Below are 15290 nucleotides of genomic sequence, written 5' to 3'. Positions count from 1 at the left end.
ACAGTACTAAATGCTTTGTGATGTAACAAACAAATTTCAATTTATAAAGCGTTTAAACTGTCTATTTCTTTTAAGCTAACCTGTATAATACAGAAAATAAGAATTTAATTTCATCCTCTTACATTATTTTTTAGACTGATCTGTTAATGGAAATTTATAAAGTAGAATTTCCAGAAGAGGTAATTATGCATTTTGTCTTCTATGTAAAATTATTATTTCACATGTGTTTACCCCCCCCCCCCCCCCCACCCCCAACGGGTCCATTTTCAGACCCATTGTCAACAGAATTGCAGATGGGTATCATGTTGTAAGAAGTGTCAATTGAAAAGGAGTAGAACTGGTAATAGAATTAAAGACACACCACTTCAACATAACCAGAATATAGAAATGATTTGGGAAATTTAGATTTCAGTTCAGGACGTGGACTAGTCATTACTAATACTGTTCTAACATAAAGATATGCACAAATTCACATGGAAAGACATCATAAGAAAAGTATCATTGACTATGTTGTTTGACAGTGACATTGTAACACTGATTCAGATGCAAGAGTATACAGAGAATTTGAAATAAGAAATTATCATGTTTTAGTTTTGAGGCAAAAAATGGAGTCATATTAAAAAGAAAGATAAATTTTAAAACATAAGATAAAACACAAATTTGAAATTTTAAAGATGTACCATGAAAAGGTGATTTCATGGTACATTAAACTTTCCTTCAGAAACTGTAGTTATTTCTATGTGGAGAACAGACCAAGACCATTGGTTAGCTCTCCAGATCCTAATGAAAGCTTCTCCAAATGGTTAATACCTCAAGTGCAATAGATGGTTTGGTGTTTGGTGCAATGCGATCCCCCCCCTCTCTCTCTTGATTATGCATTAGATAGAAAATAGCATTATATACAGCTTTCTTTTTCCTGGTCTGGTACCCCTGTTTTACAGACCAAAGACGTTGTTTCAAGTCTACTACTAGTGTGCAATAAGCAAGGTGGTCTCACACACATATACACACACACACACACACAAACACACAAATTGGCTGATGAAATCATCTGCCACCTAAAGGCATTCACAAGCATTTGTAACATTCATATAATTTAGGTTGGCTGATTAGCATATCTGCTCTCCAATCAGACTGAGGTTCGAATCCCATTATAAGCATGGATGTTTGTGATTGCTTTTAGGTGGGAGATGAATTTCTTTGCATGGTGTGTGAGATCACTGGCTCACTTATTGGCAGCCTGAAGTGGCTTAAAAAAAGTTCCATGTTTGGTATGTAGAGCAGGGTTTCTGGGCTATGTAAAACATAAATAAAAATACAAAACATATATAAAATTAATAATAATAAAAAAAAAAATTTAGCCCACTCATGGTACTAATGTACTATAGATTCACAACCATTTGTAAGTGGAAGTCACACACAAAAAAAAAAAAAAAAAAGAGCAGAATTTGAACTCTGTTGGTTGTGAAACAGAGACATTTCCAAATGGCCCACCAGAATGTCCAGTCAACTATATGCATCATGTCTGGTCAAGGTATAATGCATATATAATTGAACATCTTTTTTCAAAAATCACTCTTATCCTTACCTCTAATAACATTTCCCTCAGATTTCTTCTTACATTCCCCTTTCTTACTTCTGTCAAGTAATTCATACTCACTATCACCACTAATTATGTGTGTATCTCTGTACTTGTTTGGAAGAACAACCCTTTTTTTTTTTGGTTGGAAAGACTTAGTTTCAAATCCTATCCAGAATGTGAGGAAAATTATAAGAACTTTCAATTACATATGAGTTAGCTGGTCTCACAGAGGTAGCAAATTTTTTCTCCAAGTAAAAATTGGATTTTTATCTTTGTTCTAAACCTTGATTGTTTTTTCATCATGCCATCTTATACATTCCTTCATCTGCTACTGCATTTCCAGAAATAATTCACTAATACAATGCTACTCTTATATTTAAAAAAAAAAAATTATTATTATTATTAACATCTGATCTCCATGGAGTCAGAGACTCATCATGGGAGGTACACAAACACTATCACACACACCATGCTCATCCAACTGTTCCTTAAACTGATTCAGTAATGTGTCTACATTCACAACACACTCAGGCAACACATTCTACCCATCAACAACTCTCCATGCAAAGAACCTACTCCTCACTCCTCTCCTCACATCCTCCTTTTACACTTTCCAGGCATGGCCTCTTGTTATATCCCCACCTCTCCCATTCTCTGAAAAATTTCTTCCATGTCAACCTGATAACAACCCTTGACTAACTTATATGTCTCAATCATATCCCCCCCTGTCCTTTTCATACTCACAAGTTTTTCAATTTACATTCTTTCAATCTGTCTTCATACTCCACATTCCAAAGACCACTGACCACCTTTGTGAATACTCTCTGGACCCTTTCTAACATATCCTTGTCACCATGAAAACCCGTGACCAAATCTGTGCATGAGGCCTCATCAAGGCCTTACATGGAATCATGACCTCTTTATTTCTGCATGTCAGGATCCTTTGCATCATTGCTGTTATCCAACGACAGCTTCATTTGTGTAATGTGGACTTGTGCAATGTGGACTCTATATTTCAGGTCCTTGTCCACTACTACTACTCCCAGATCTCTCATCTCCCTCCTTTAAAGTTTCCCCACCAAGTATGTAACTTTGCATTCCATCGTTGCTTACTAAATTTCAAAACCTTACACTTTGCAACATTGAATTGACAGTTCCACTTACCTGCCCATTCATACAATCTATTCAAGTCTTTCTGTAAAGCAATAACATCTATTTGACTCTGCATTGCTCTCCCTAATTTTGCATCATCTGCAAATCACCAGTTAACCCCATCCCGATATCATTATTATACAAATTGAATAACAATGGCCCCCAATACAGACCCCCCCCGCAGCATACCACTAGTGATCCTCCTCCTCTTTTGGGACACAGTACCCCTATATATACAACTGTCTGATACCTATCTCATAGCCAGTCAGCAATTCTACTCACTAGTCTGTTATCCAATCCCATTTCTTTCAATTTATTTAGCAGCTTGTCATGTGGCAGTCTATCAAAAGCCTTTGCAAAATCCAAGTACACCACTGTGTATGCATCTCCCTTGTCCAAGGTATTTGTCACCTTGTTATAGTGTTAAATTGTGAATGAAATTGTTTTGTATGTTTTTATTCTTCATTCACATTTAACATAATCCTCCATATCATGAGCAAGACTTGTAAATATTATTTATTGTTTGTCTCTTGCTTGAAATCTGTTATTCATGTAATTGCTTTGAATTTTGTTTATTACTAATTGAAAATATAATCCTATAAGAAATTGTATATACGTGATGTGCCTTATGTAAACTATAATATTATTTTTATTTTTCATTACTGTATGCAAAGGTATAATTTTATGTAATGCTTCTGTTTATGTTTTGTTTTGGTTGTTGTCATGGAGACGGAATTAGAATTAGATAGCGAGAGCGTGGTGGCGCGTGAGCTATGGTATTCAAGTAGAGAAGGAATTGATATGAGCTAAAGTATGAGAACGGATTTTGGCGGGAAGGAGAGTGAAGGTATATAAGCGAAAAGCGAAAGTAAACAAGAAGCACTCAGGACAGTACGGAGTAGACAAGGAGAAAACTTAGAAGCAACACGGAGTAAAAGTAAGGGGCGGCACTGTCAGAATTTGTAGTGCGGTAATTAGATTAAAAAGGGACCGGGAAGTTAATAGGCAATCCGGAATATTGATATGGAATTCTAAAGTTACAACGAATTCCAATAGTTTTAAAGAAGAACAGTGCAAGACTGAATTTATTATATAGAAGTATATTACCTAATACAAGTGTGTCAAAACTTGTGAAACGCTATGATTAATAATTCAGTTATTATAAAGAAGATTTCTCTTGAATAGTGTTGCTTCAGAGTGATAGTTAAATTGAGTTTTAAAAGTGCCTATAGTGAAACTGATATGCAAAGGATTTAATCCGGTAAGAACAGTCTAATTTTGTTATAATTCAGAGTGAAGATATAAGAGTTAGCTCCGCCTAATATATCCTAACATTAACTGTGATATTCTACTTAAAATTTCCGAAGCACGGAGCCTAAAAGTGTTCCCCCCCCTTGAAGTGATAACTGCCTCATAACTGATTTAAGTGTTTGTTAACTGAGAGAGAATTAGAGAATTCTACTTCAAGAATATTCAGTGTGAGATTCTGTAATATTGAACTGTGTGAACCAATTTTAATTATTAGGAAGAATATAGATTTAATAGCTGAATGTCTAATGCCTAAATTTATGTGAATGTTGTGAGTAGTTGAACTAAGTTAATTTGTATTATCTTATTCTCAAAGTTATACTTACGTGCATGTTATATAACCCTGCGTTAAATGTTTTGTTTTATTGATTTCAATATGATGTTTGCCTGATTCTTTTTACTGCACCGTTCATAAAATTATCGGACCTTGCAGAAGCCATAAATGTTAATATCAAACTCGGCATGTACAAAAAGTGAGATTGCTAAAAGTTAGTTGATGATTGATTCCACTATATTGCATAGACTAATCTGAATATAGAGTGGTGCAGTATAAATATAAAGTTCTCTATATTTTGATTAGTAATCAACCAACAATTAATTAATTTAAATAAGAACAACGTTCCAACAAGATGGCGGATTCAAAACCAGGATGTACGATCCAACAATAGTACATAAGTAAGTTAGAAAAACATAATCTCCCTTTAAACAAACTTGTGCTGACTGCCACAGAGATTATTGCTGTTATCAACCTATTTCTGTATCCTAGTTCTCACCAATATCACCAGTACCTTAACCACAATTCCAGATATACAGATTGGCTATAATTTGTAGCCACAGCCTTATCACGACCTTTATGCAGTAGAACAATTTTACCTTCTTTCCACTCTCTTAAACCTGTACTGTTGTAAGACTTATTAAACAGGCATGAAAATGCTACTGCCAATTCCCTGGAACATTCATTCCCTTAAGACATGTGATGATATTTCATCAAATCCTATTGCCTTATTGACATCAAGCTTATTTATTTTCTCATATATCTCCTGCTCACACACATAATTAAGCCATTCTCTCCTATGTCCTCTACATTTGAGTTTTTCATTATTTCACCCTGATGAGGATGAAACACTCTCATAAATTCATATTTATGAATTTAGGGACACAAAACACATGTGTTGAAATGATTAGCTTACTAATTATTAATAAAATAACACTTGACGTTTCGACCCCTGTATTGAGGTCATCATCAGAAGGATACATGTGTATAGGGAACCAAGCTACATACTCTCATAAATTGTTCACTGAATACCTCATCAATGTCTTCTGCAGCAGTTACCATTCTACCACTTTCATCCATTAACATCATCTTCCCATAATTATTTTTCCTTCTACTTGCCACATATGTAAAAAACTCTCTAGGGTTTTTCTCAGCCTGATTTGCTCATGCTGTAGTTTTCCAACTGAGTCACCTTCCTGGCCTGCTTTTTATACTCCTCATGCAATTGATTGGCACCATTATTCATCTTGTGCTTCCTCTGCAGTATCCTCTTATATAGTCTGCCTTATATAATTCCTATATATAATTCCAGTTTATCTCCTGCCCACTTAACACTTCATTCCATGCTATAACTCCAAGCTATCTCCTAAGCTTTTCATAATCACCAGCCTTGTAATTTCACACATCTTTTCCTCACAGAAGTCTTCATATGGCTAGTCACAACCCATGTGATCACTTTATGATCACTCTCACCAACTGACCTCTGAGTTTTGAAGCAACTCAGTTTTGAAGTGCAAAACTCAACTCATAGTCATATCCTCTCATGAAACGATCAGATCTAACTCACAATCCTTGTGTGCCCTCCTGGAAACTCGGGTTTTCATCCCGCATACAGACAAATTGGCCCTTCAGAACACACGCAATTTACAGACAAAAAATACTAGTTGTGATAGTGGTGGAGGTGGGCGGTAGTTGGTGTTGATGGAGATGATTCGTAGTAGAGGTTCGGTGTAGTAGTTGAGACAGTTGTAGGTGTCCTCCCGCGATGAGTCTTCAGACTCCTTGGAGGTGTCACGAATAATAATAATAATAATAATAATAACAACAACAACTTTGGTTAGTGAACATTTAATCACCACCATCCACATTTCTTGGCCTATAGCAGCATCCAACTAAATATCTCTTCCTGTCAACCTCCACTTCACATCATACTGATTCAAAACCATTGCCACTATTAACATTTCTCATCTCCACTTTGTGTGGACATAGTCTGCCTTCTATCATCAACAGTACCCCCCCCCTTCCCTCTTGTCCTTTCTAACTTAATGAAAAGAAAAATTAATTTCTGTCATGCTATCATCCTTATCCAAAAATATTTCGCTTATTCCAACAATTTTTTGGGGCGAGTAAACTACATCAATGAAACCATTTCATCTCTCTTATTTCTGATGCTCCTGGCATTTGTAAATAAACACAGAAATTCATTTTTAAGTGTATAACCTGTCCTGCCCATGCCACTTGTAGGTTGTGATTTCTCCATACTAACCTTTCCCAATTGCCTTTATCACCACTTATCCTATCTATTCCTTCAGACTAAACAGCATCCTGTATATGCTAGGTCATCTCCATTCCCATATTGACCATCCCCAAACACATTTGCTCTACTTATACTCTGCCCTGTCCACCCTAACTCCCCCTGTTTCTCTGTCCACCTTGCATTCTCTTTCTATCATTATCAGTCACAGTACTGCTATTCTCATTTACAATAACTTCATCCTCACCAGTTTTCTCTCCTGATATCTTGCTTCATCTCTTACTTCTTATGCACTCTTGCTCACATCACTTCTTTCTCCTTGCAAATAATAATAAATTCACTTGTTTAATTGATGGATGATGATGAGAACAGAAATTAAATATTGTGGTATTTTCTAGGAGGATAGGAAATACATGGGGGTGTGTGTGTGAGAGAGAGAGAGAGCAAGAGAGGGTGGCAAAATTAGGCATTATTATGGATTCTATTTTGATTTTGTGTGTGTGTGTGGGTGGGTGGGTATATGAAGGCATCTATTCTTGTCATGTTTATGTTTTTGATGAAATATTTATTAAAATAACCTTGGATACAAAGAAAAAAACTGAGAAACTGTACTGGACTGAAAGTGTCTCTTATAACTTTTGCTACAGTTAGCAGGAAAATTTTAAACTGTTGTGTTTCTTTTATTTTTTCTATTATTTATTCTATTTATCTGTTTCAAAATCTTTAGATTTATTTATTTATTTCACTTTTTTAAATTTTAAAATGAATGAGTAAAATTTATTTATTTATTATCTAAAAATTATAAATTTTTAGGGACCTAAGACAACATCTGCAGGCTTTATTAATCTTGAAGGCTATTTAGATAAATTGCCACCAGGAAAAAAAAAAGCTACCTATTGGAATCCATGGAAGAGACATTACTTCAGGTTACAAGATGGATTTTTGTATTGTTATGAGGTAATGATATATTATTCTTTGCAGCGTATTCTCCTGGCTTACTGCATTTATTTATTTTCTTCAAGTATTTTATAGATTTATTTCTAAATGCCACTTAAGATGTGGCATTTTAGAAGTTTTCTTTTTGGCAGTTAATTATGACTTTCTGCTGTTATTCAGTTACTGAATAATTGGTGTTTCTGTAACAAATATAGAAGCTGCTGATCAGAAAAATCTATGGATTGTTTGAGAACTAATCTCTGGATTTCAGATAAAGTTTTGAAAAGTAAATATACTGATGACAAGAATTTAATTCCTTGATATAGAATTCTGTTTAACTGTATTTCTAGCAAAATGTACAAGCATGGTATCAAAATCTACAAACTCTGTTTGCCAGAGGGCTGCATTTATGTGTTTATGTGTTATACATTTATGTGTGCATGTACATGAAAAGACAACTTCCTGTTATAGGCTGGGTTGGGTTATTTAGTTTTATGGCAGAAACATCTGAGGTTATTATGAGGCCTTAGATGTCTGTTGTGCGATGTCGTGTTGGCTAGTTTGCAGGGTGGAAACATGAGTTTTTGGGAAGAAAAATCCTGAAAAAAAGTCCTTATAAAGATTTTTCACATCAAGGATAGAATTTGAATCCAGGTCTTTCCAGCCAAATGACGTTATTATTACTGACTAAGCTGTGGAGTCTCCTGTTGTAAGCCTCATGCTCATTTTGTCACTCTGAAACGTCTGATGACCTGTTTGACATATTCTCCATGCTTACCATTTAATTCCAGTTTGTCATTAGGACAAACTGGAATAAAATGTCTGTCATCTGGGCATTTACAATCAACAGTAGCAGTACCCTCCCAGTGGAACTTGTGAATAAGATAAGCATCAAAAGAATGATAAATTCTAGCAATAATAACAAGAAGGATAAAATACTGAAATAAATAGATTTGAAAAAAAAAAATATTATTTAAATTGCACAAAATATTTATTAACAAACATTATACATTACATAAAAGTGAAAAATATAAATTCTAACAATGTTTCTTTTTTGGGACAATTAGAATCAGTTGCATAAGTTCCCAAAAAAGTAACTATACTTGCCACTTGTAAGAATCATCAGAGTGATTGATGGACATAGCATGAAATATTTGTTGACATCAGTGGTAAATTGTGTGTAACTTATTATTCTTATTATTATTCCTGATACCTCCAAGGAGTCCAAAGACATCGTGGGAGGACACCTACAACTGTCTCAACCACTACACTGAACCTCTCCTACAAATCATTCCATCAACGCCATCTACTGCCTACCACCACAACTAGTATTTTTGTCTGTGAATTGCGTGTGTTCTGAAGGTCCGATTTGTCTGTATGCAGGATGAAAAATCTGAGTTTCCGGGAGAAAAAACCCTGCTACCTCCATATGAGATTGGCTAACTCACCTTTGATTGAAATCGTCCAGATAAAGATTCCTCCTGTTGCGACGAGAATCAAACTTAGGCCTATTCCAATCAAAGGGCGCAATGTACTGTAGTTTCTTCCAATGAGAAAGTTAAATAGATTTGGGGTGAAATGGATAACTAGGAAATGAAATCAAAATTTCAGATGAAAAGAGATTATGGAACAGGGGAGAGGGTGAAGTGTAATTGCATGAAGAATATAAGGTTCAAGCTAGAAAAGTGACCAGAATAGTCATTAAGAGAAGAAACTGGCACTGCATCCAAGGGGACGCTTTGGGTAAGATAGTGCTATTGCATAAGGATGATGATAAAATGTAGTGTAAATGCAGGGTAAAATAAGGAGGCATGAATTTATAGTCCAATTTGTGTTTCTTATATGGTGACTAAGGTTTTTAAAAAATTAGTAAGGTGTGATTGCTATTTTACCTGTGTGTTAATGATACTGGGGAAGATTTGAATTGGGATATTCATTTGTTTGCAGATGATGGAAAGTTGGGACGAACTATGTAGAGCAAACATGCCTTACAAGAAGACATGAATAAGCTGAGTGAATGGGCATGGGAGTGGGGATAACAGTTCAGTATTGCAAAATGTAAGGTTTTAAAATTTGGTAAACAAAGATGAGATATAGAATTTACTCTTAGTGTGGGTTATTGTTGGAGGAAATAAGAGATCTTGGGGTAATGGCGGATAAGGATCTAAAATTTAGAGGCTGCATTGCCAAAATTGTGAAGACAATACAACGAATTCTGGCAATGATGCAGAGGATACTGACTTGTATATGTAAGGAGATTCTGGTTCCATTGTATAAAGCTTGATTAGGCTACATATGGACTACTGTACACAGATTTGGGCACCTGGTTTTCAAAAGGATGAAGAGATGTTGGAACAGATCTAGAGGTGATTGACTAAGGTAGTTTTTGATCTCTGGAATGTTGAATATGAAGAAAGGTTGAAAAGATGCAATTTGCAGGGTCTAGTGGATAGGAAGAAGAGGGGTGATATGATAAAGATGTACAAGTTAGTAATAGGTTGTTATAGAATTAACATTGAAGAGATTTTTTATAAATGGAGAGATGGAGCTAGCTAGATGGATTTTTTATAAACAAAGAAATGGAGCTAGCTGAGGAATTAGATAAGTACCAGATCGACATTATAGGAGTGACTGAAACAAAAAAGACAAAAACTGGTGAGATCTTTCTGAGCAATAAATACAAAATGTTATATTCAGGCAATGACAATCAAGGAAAAGAAGGAGTAGCCATAATATTCAACATAAAATATGAGGCTAATCTTCTTGAATGGCAGGCAGTCTCAAGTAGAGTGATGTGGGCAAATATCAGAATGGGGAATTGGATGATGAGACTTATTTGTGCCTATGGTCCCACAGAAGTTCTACTAAGGTAGAAATGGAGCAATTTTTTGATGCTTTAGACAAAGCAACTGACACAATGAAAAAGGAAAAGTTGGTCCTTGTTGGGGATCTAAATTTTCCCAAAAAATATGTTTTGGGGAAAATTTCTCCAAATTTTCCCAAAAGTATTTTGGGAAAATTTGGAGAAAAGAGCAAAACTAATAATAATGGCAAATACTTGTTGGATTTCTGCTCAGGACATGGAGTGGTTATTACTAACACCATGTTCCAACATAAAAATGTGCACAAATTCACATGAAGAGAAGAGGCAAGGAATAAGAAAAGTCTCATTGACTATGTTATTGTTGATAGTGATGTTTTCAAATCCTCTGGTGCAGGACACCAGAGGATTTGAAATTGGAAGTTATCACTATTTAGTCTTGAGCAGGATAAAACTGAATTTCATATTGAAAAGAATAACATGTAAGAATGTTTTAAAGCGAATAAAGTTGAGCAGCTCTCAGATGTGAACTGTAGACTAAAATACACAAAGATTATTAAAAAAAAATGAAAGAGTTTGAGAACAGGAACCAAACCTTGGAGATTCAGTGGCAAGCCTTGAAGAAAACACTGATTGATTCAGCCAGAGAGACATGTGGTGAGGTTGTTTGCAAGGATAGAAAAATCAGAACTCCATGGTGGATACAGGAAGTTAAAGAGGCAGTGAAGGAAAAGAAGAAAGCATATCAAAAGTTCCTGGCAAATAAGTCAGCTTGTGCTTATAGAGAATACAGAGACAAATGTAAGAAAGCGAAACACTGTGTAAAACTAGCTAAACAAAAGTCATGGGAGGACTTTGGCAAGAATATAGAAAATAAATATCAAGAAGGTGGTAAGATATTCTGGAGGTTGTTGAAGAAGCTTAGAAATGGAGGAAATAGTGCTGTAAAAGGAGTTAGAGATGATCAAGGTGACATGAAAACAGGAGAAAAAAGATTTCCTTGAATTATGGAGTAATTACTTCAAAAAATTGCTAAATGAAACAAGCAGTGATAGCACAGTGGTACAGCCAGGAATACATATCCATACTTGAAGTAGAAAAAGCCATCAAAGCCTTGAAATGTGGAAAGGCAGCAGGAGTAGATGATTTTCGACCAGAAATGCTGAAGTATGGTGGTATAAAAGTGTTACAGTGGCTGCACTGCATCGTTCAGAAAGCCTATACAGAGGGACGAATTCCTGATGATTGGAGTAGAGCTCTAATAGTACCCATATATAAAAAGGGAAATAAAACTGAATGTGAGAATTACAGAGATATTTCCCTACTGAGTGTTTCTGGCAAGATCTATGCAAATATACTTGAGAAACGGTTGAGAAGAATTGTGGAAGAAAAGCTTGGTGAAGAACAAGCTGGATTCAGGCCAAATAGAGGCTGTCAGGATCAGATCTTCACTTTACGACAAATAGTTGAGAAAGCATGGGAATATAACAAAGATCTGTTTTTAAGTTTTGTGGATCTGGAAAAGGCATATGACAAGGTGCCAAGAGAGAAGCTATTCAATACGTTACAGTTATATGGTGTCAATGGGGCATTATATCAAGCAATACTTAGTCTTTATTTGAGTTGTAAGTCAGCAGTTAGAATTGAAGGAAGTACAGGAACATGGTTTAATGTTAAATCTGATTTCAGACAAGGATGTACATTATCCCCTCTGTTATTCTTTATCTATATGAATCACATTATGAAGGAAAGGTATTAAACATGATATCAGAATTGGAGATGTTAATGTCAGCTCTGTGCTTTATGCAGAAGATGTTATACTTCTAAATAAATCTGCTACAAGTCTGCAAGACTCTCTGACTAAATTAAATAACTGTTGTAATAGATATGTGGTATGAAGCTCAGCAATAAAAAGACAAAGACAATGAAAATAGGCAGAATCATTGAAAATGTCATCTGCATTGTGAACAGAGAACCTGTGGAACAAGTAAAACATTTCAGCTACTTATGCACGATTTTTAGTGAAGATGGTAAATTAAATATGGAAATAGATAACAGAATCAACAATGCTGGTATGGTAGGAAGTCAATTGAATAAATTCATATGGAATAAGAGAGAAATTAGTCAGAACACTAAATTAACTTTATACAAGACAGTGTTTCAACCAGTTTTAACTTATGGATCTGAGAGCTGGGTCAGAAGTAAAACACTTGACCAAAGACTAGAGACCACAGATATGAGAGTCCTGAGAAAGATTAGAGGTGTGAACAGATGGCATCAATGGCAATATCATATTTTAAAAACAAGTATATTAGGAAAGAACTTGACATTGTCAGCATCCAGGAATGCATTAGCAGAGCTAATCTCAGGTGGTAATCACTTAAACAGAATGGGCTAGGAAAGATTAGCAAAACACGTGTTCTCTGCTAGTTTGGCAGGGAAACGACCCAGAGGAAGACCAAGATATAGGTGGATTGATACGGTACAAAGTGTTAGACAATAGAAATATAAGATCTAATATTGTTGGAGTCTTGACAAGTAACAGACTGATTTGGAGGAAAATTGTAGATAGGAAGTTAGTAATGATGTAAATTTTTCATGTAGTACTATCATATCCTGTACCAGTAGCACACTCAGGATTTAATCTTGGGGGGGGGAGTGAGCACTCAAGATTTAATCTTGGGGGGGGGGGCAGTTGAGTAGACGATTTGAGAATACACACTATGCATCGCATACAACCTATGACTGAGCATCTGCAGTGATTGCCAATACATGACAAGTAGTATAGAAATAGAAGACACAACATAAATAAAAAAAATGAATTTTAATTAGGAAAAGATTTTTGGAAAATTTTCTTGTGTTTATTTCCTTTTGGGGGGGGGGGGCAGAGCCCCTTGGCCCCCTCCCTGGGTGCGGCACTGTCCTGTACACCCCTTGAGGGTACATGTCAGGAATTTGATGATGATGAGATTTTTTATAAAATGGTGGGAGATCAGAAGAGAACACATCTCTGGAAGATGTGTAAGAAGGGTGTGAGAAGCAGGTTTTTTGCATGGAGAGTTGTGAATGATTGGAATGCATTGTCTGCAGAGAATTTGAATGTGTTTAAGGCATGGTATGATGAGCTGTGTTTATGATAGAAGGGATCTCCTAGATGAGTCTGTGACTGCATGGGGTCTTAGGAATAATAATAACAATAATATACAGAACTGGGTAAATGAAGATAATGTTATTTATGGAGGTTGACAGTATGAAGAAGACTAATATTCTCTGTAACAGATTAAAAGAATTAACAATATAAACTATAAAAAAAGTCTTGTTTTTGCAGATGTTATGCTTGCTCTTACCTTTCTTGCATTTCCATCCTTCTAGTGATAGTTTGAGTCTGATGTATTGCATAATACATAGTCTGTTGTGGGTGCTACGACCGTGAATGAGTTCAAGGCAAGATATGATAGATACTGTGTGAATGTTGAATAGTTGTTCTTGACATGATGTTAGGGCCTCCCTCGATGAGTCTGTCGACTCCTTGGAGTTTCCCGGAACAATAATAATAATAATATAATAATAATTGACCTGATATACATCTTGCATAATCAAGGCCTTTGTTCCTATTAAGAACTTCACATGAGCAAATTACCGAACTAGATTTCTTATTATCTTTCAAACATGATGCAGTTGTTGCTTTCCAGTCCATGATGCAATTCACAGATATGACACACACACACATAGTTAAACTTGACTTCTCTTTTATGAATAAGATATAATTGAGATATTAAATGAGTAGTTCATAAAATGGTATTTCATCCTTGTAAATAATATGACATCATGCAGAATTTGAGTGCAGTGAAAGGGAGAAGGAAAGACTGACTGTGAGTGAGCAGGAGGTATATATAGGTAAACTTGATATTAACTTGATGTAAATAAGGCTATGGGAGTTGATGATATATTACCTCATACGTTGAGGAAATGTGTCAGAGAGTTAACATCTACCTTGACACACTTGTTTAATATGAGTCTTATACTGGGTGAAGTTCTAAAAAAGTGGAAGGTAGACAAAATTATACGATTTCATGAGGGAAGTGATAATACTCAAGCTTCAAATTATAGGCCAATCTGTGCATCAGGTGTTATGGTTAAAATTATGATTGGAGAGGTTAGTGAGAACCAAGATCCAGAATCTGATTGACAATAGTAGCATTCTTTTTGATGGACAGTGTGGATTTGCTAAAGGAGGATCAGTTTATTTATTACAATAATGTAACAGATGTATGGACAAGGAAGATGCATACATAGTGGCATATTTAGATTTTGCAAAGGCTTTTTGATAGATTGCTACATGATAAGTTGTTGTTGAGCTAGAACAGATGGACTTGGATAAGAGATTAATGTGTTGGATTGGAGACTGGCTATCTGATAGGTATCTGCGATATCACTTCCTCTTCTGGGAAGCAGTATCCCAAAAAAAGGGAAGTCACTAGTGCTGGGCCTCAAGGGTCTGTTTTAGCACAATTTCTGTTTAAATTGTATGTTAATGATAGAAGGTTTGAATGGAGTTAACCAATTGTTTGTAGATAATGCAAAGTTGGGAAGAATTATGAAGAGTAGAGCAAATGTTGCTTCAAGACAACTTGAATAGACTAAGTGAATGGGCATGGCCATGAGATTGCCAGTTCAGTGTTGCAAAGTATAACATTTTAAAATTAAAAACACAAAGATGGATGTTGAGTATAAAACTCATAGGGATATATCGGAAGAGGTGAAAGAAATAAGAGATCTGGAATTGATGATAGATAGGGACCTAAAATTTAGCAAACACATTACTAAAATTGTGAGGACAGTACAACATATTCTGGCAATGATGAGGCATTGACTTGCAGAAGTAAGGAGGTTATTGTTCCATTGTATAAAACCTTGATTAGGTCACATATGGACTACTGTACACAGAATTCATCATCTGGTT

General features: G+C 35.4%; 1 protein-coding gene across 2 annotated transcripts in view; it reads left to right on the top strand.

The window, feature by feature from the left end:
• Positions 1-15290, top strand: part of LOC150110102 (uncharacterized) — a 268812-nt gene that overhangs the window by 97798 nt on the left and 155724 nt on the right. For both annotated transcript variants that reach the window (XM_090391413.1, XM_090391419.1), the window contains exon 5: positions 7384-7527. In XM_090391413.1, the coding sequence (XP_090247539.1) occupies positions 7384-7527 (144 nt within the window). The remainder of the gene's footprint in view (positions 1-7383; positions 7528-15290) is intronic.

This window comes from Typopeltis vanoorti, chromosome 1 (genome assembly GCF_054136105.1).
Source record: "Typopeltis vanoorti isolate ZY-2024b chromosome 1, IOZ_Tvanoo_1.0, whole genome shotgun sequence".
Taxonomy (NCBI): domain Eukaryota; kingdom Metazoa; phylum Arthropoda; class Arachnida; order Uropygi; family Thelyphonidae; genus Typopeltis; species Typopeltis vanoorti.
The sequence above is the reverse complement of the archived record's forward strand: the minus strand, read 5'-3'. Positions and strand labels throughout refer to the sequence as shown.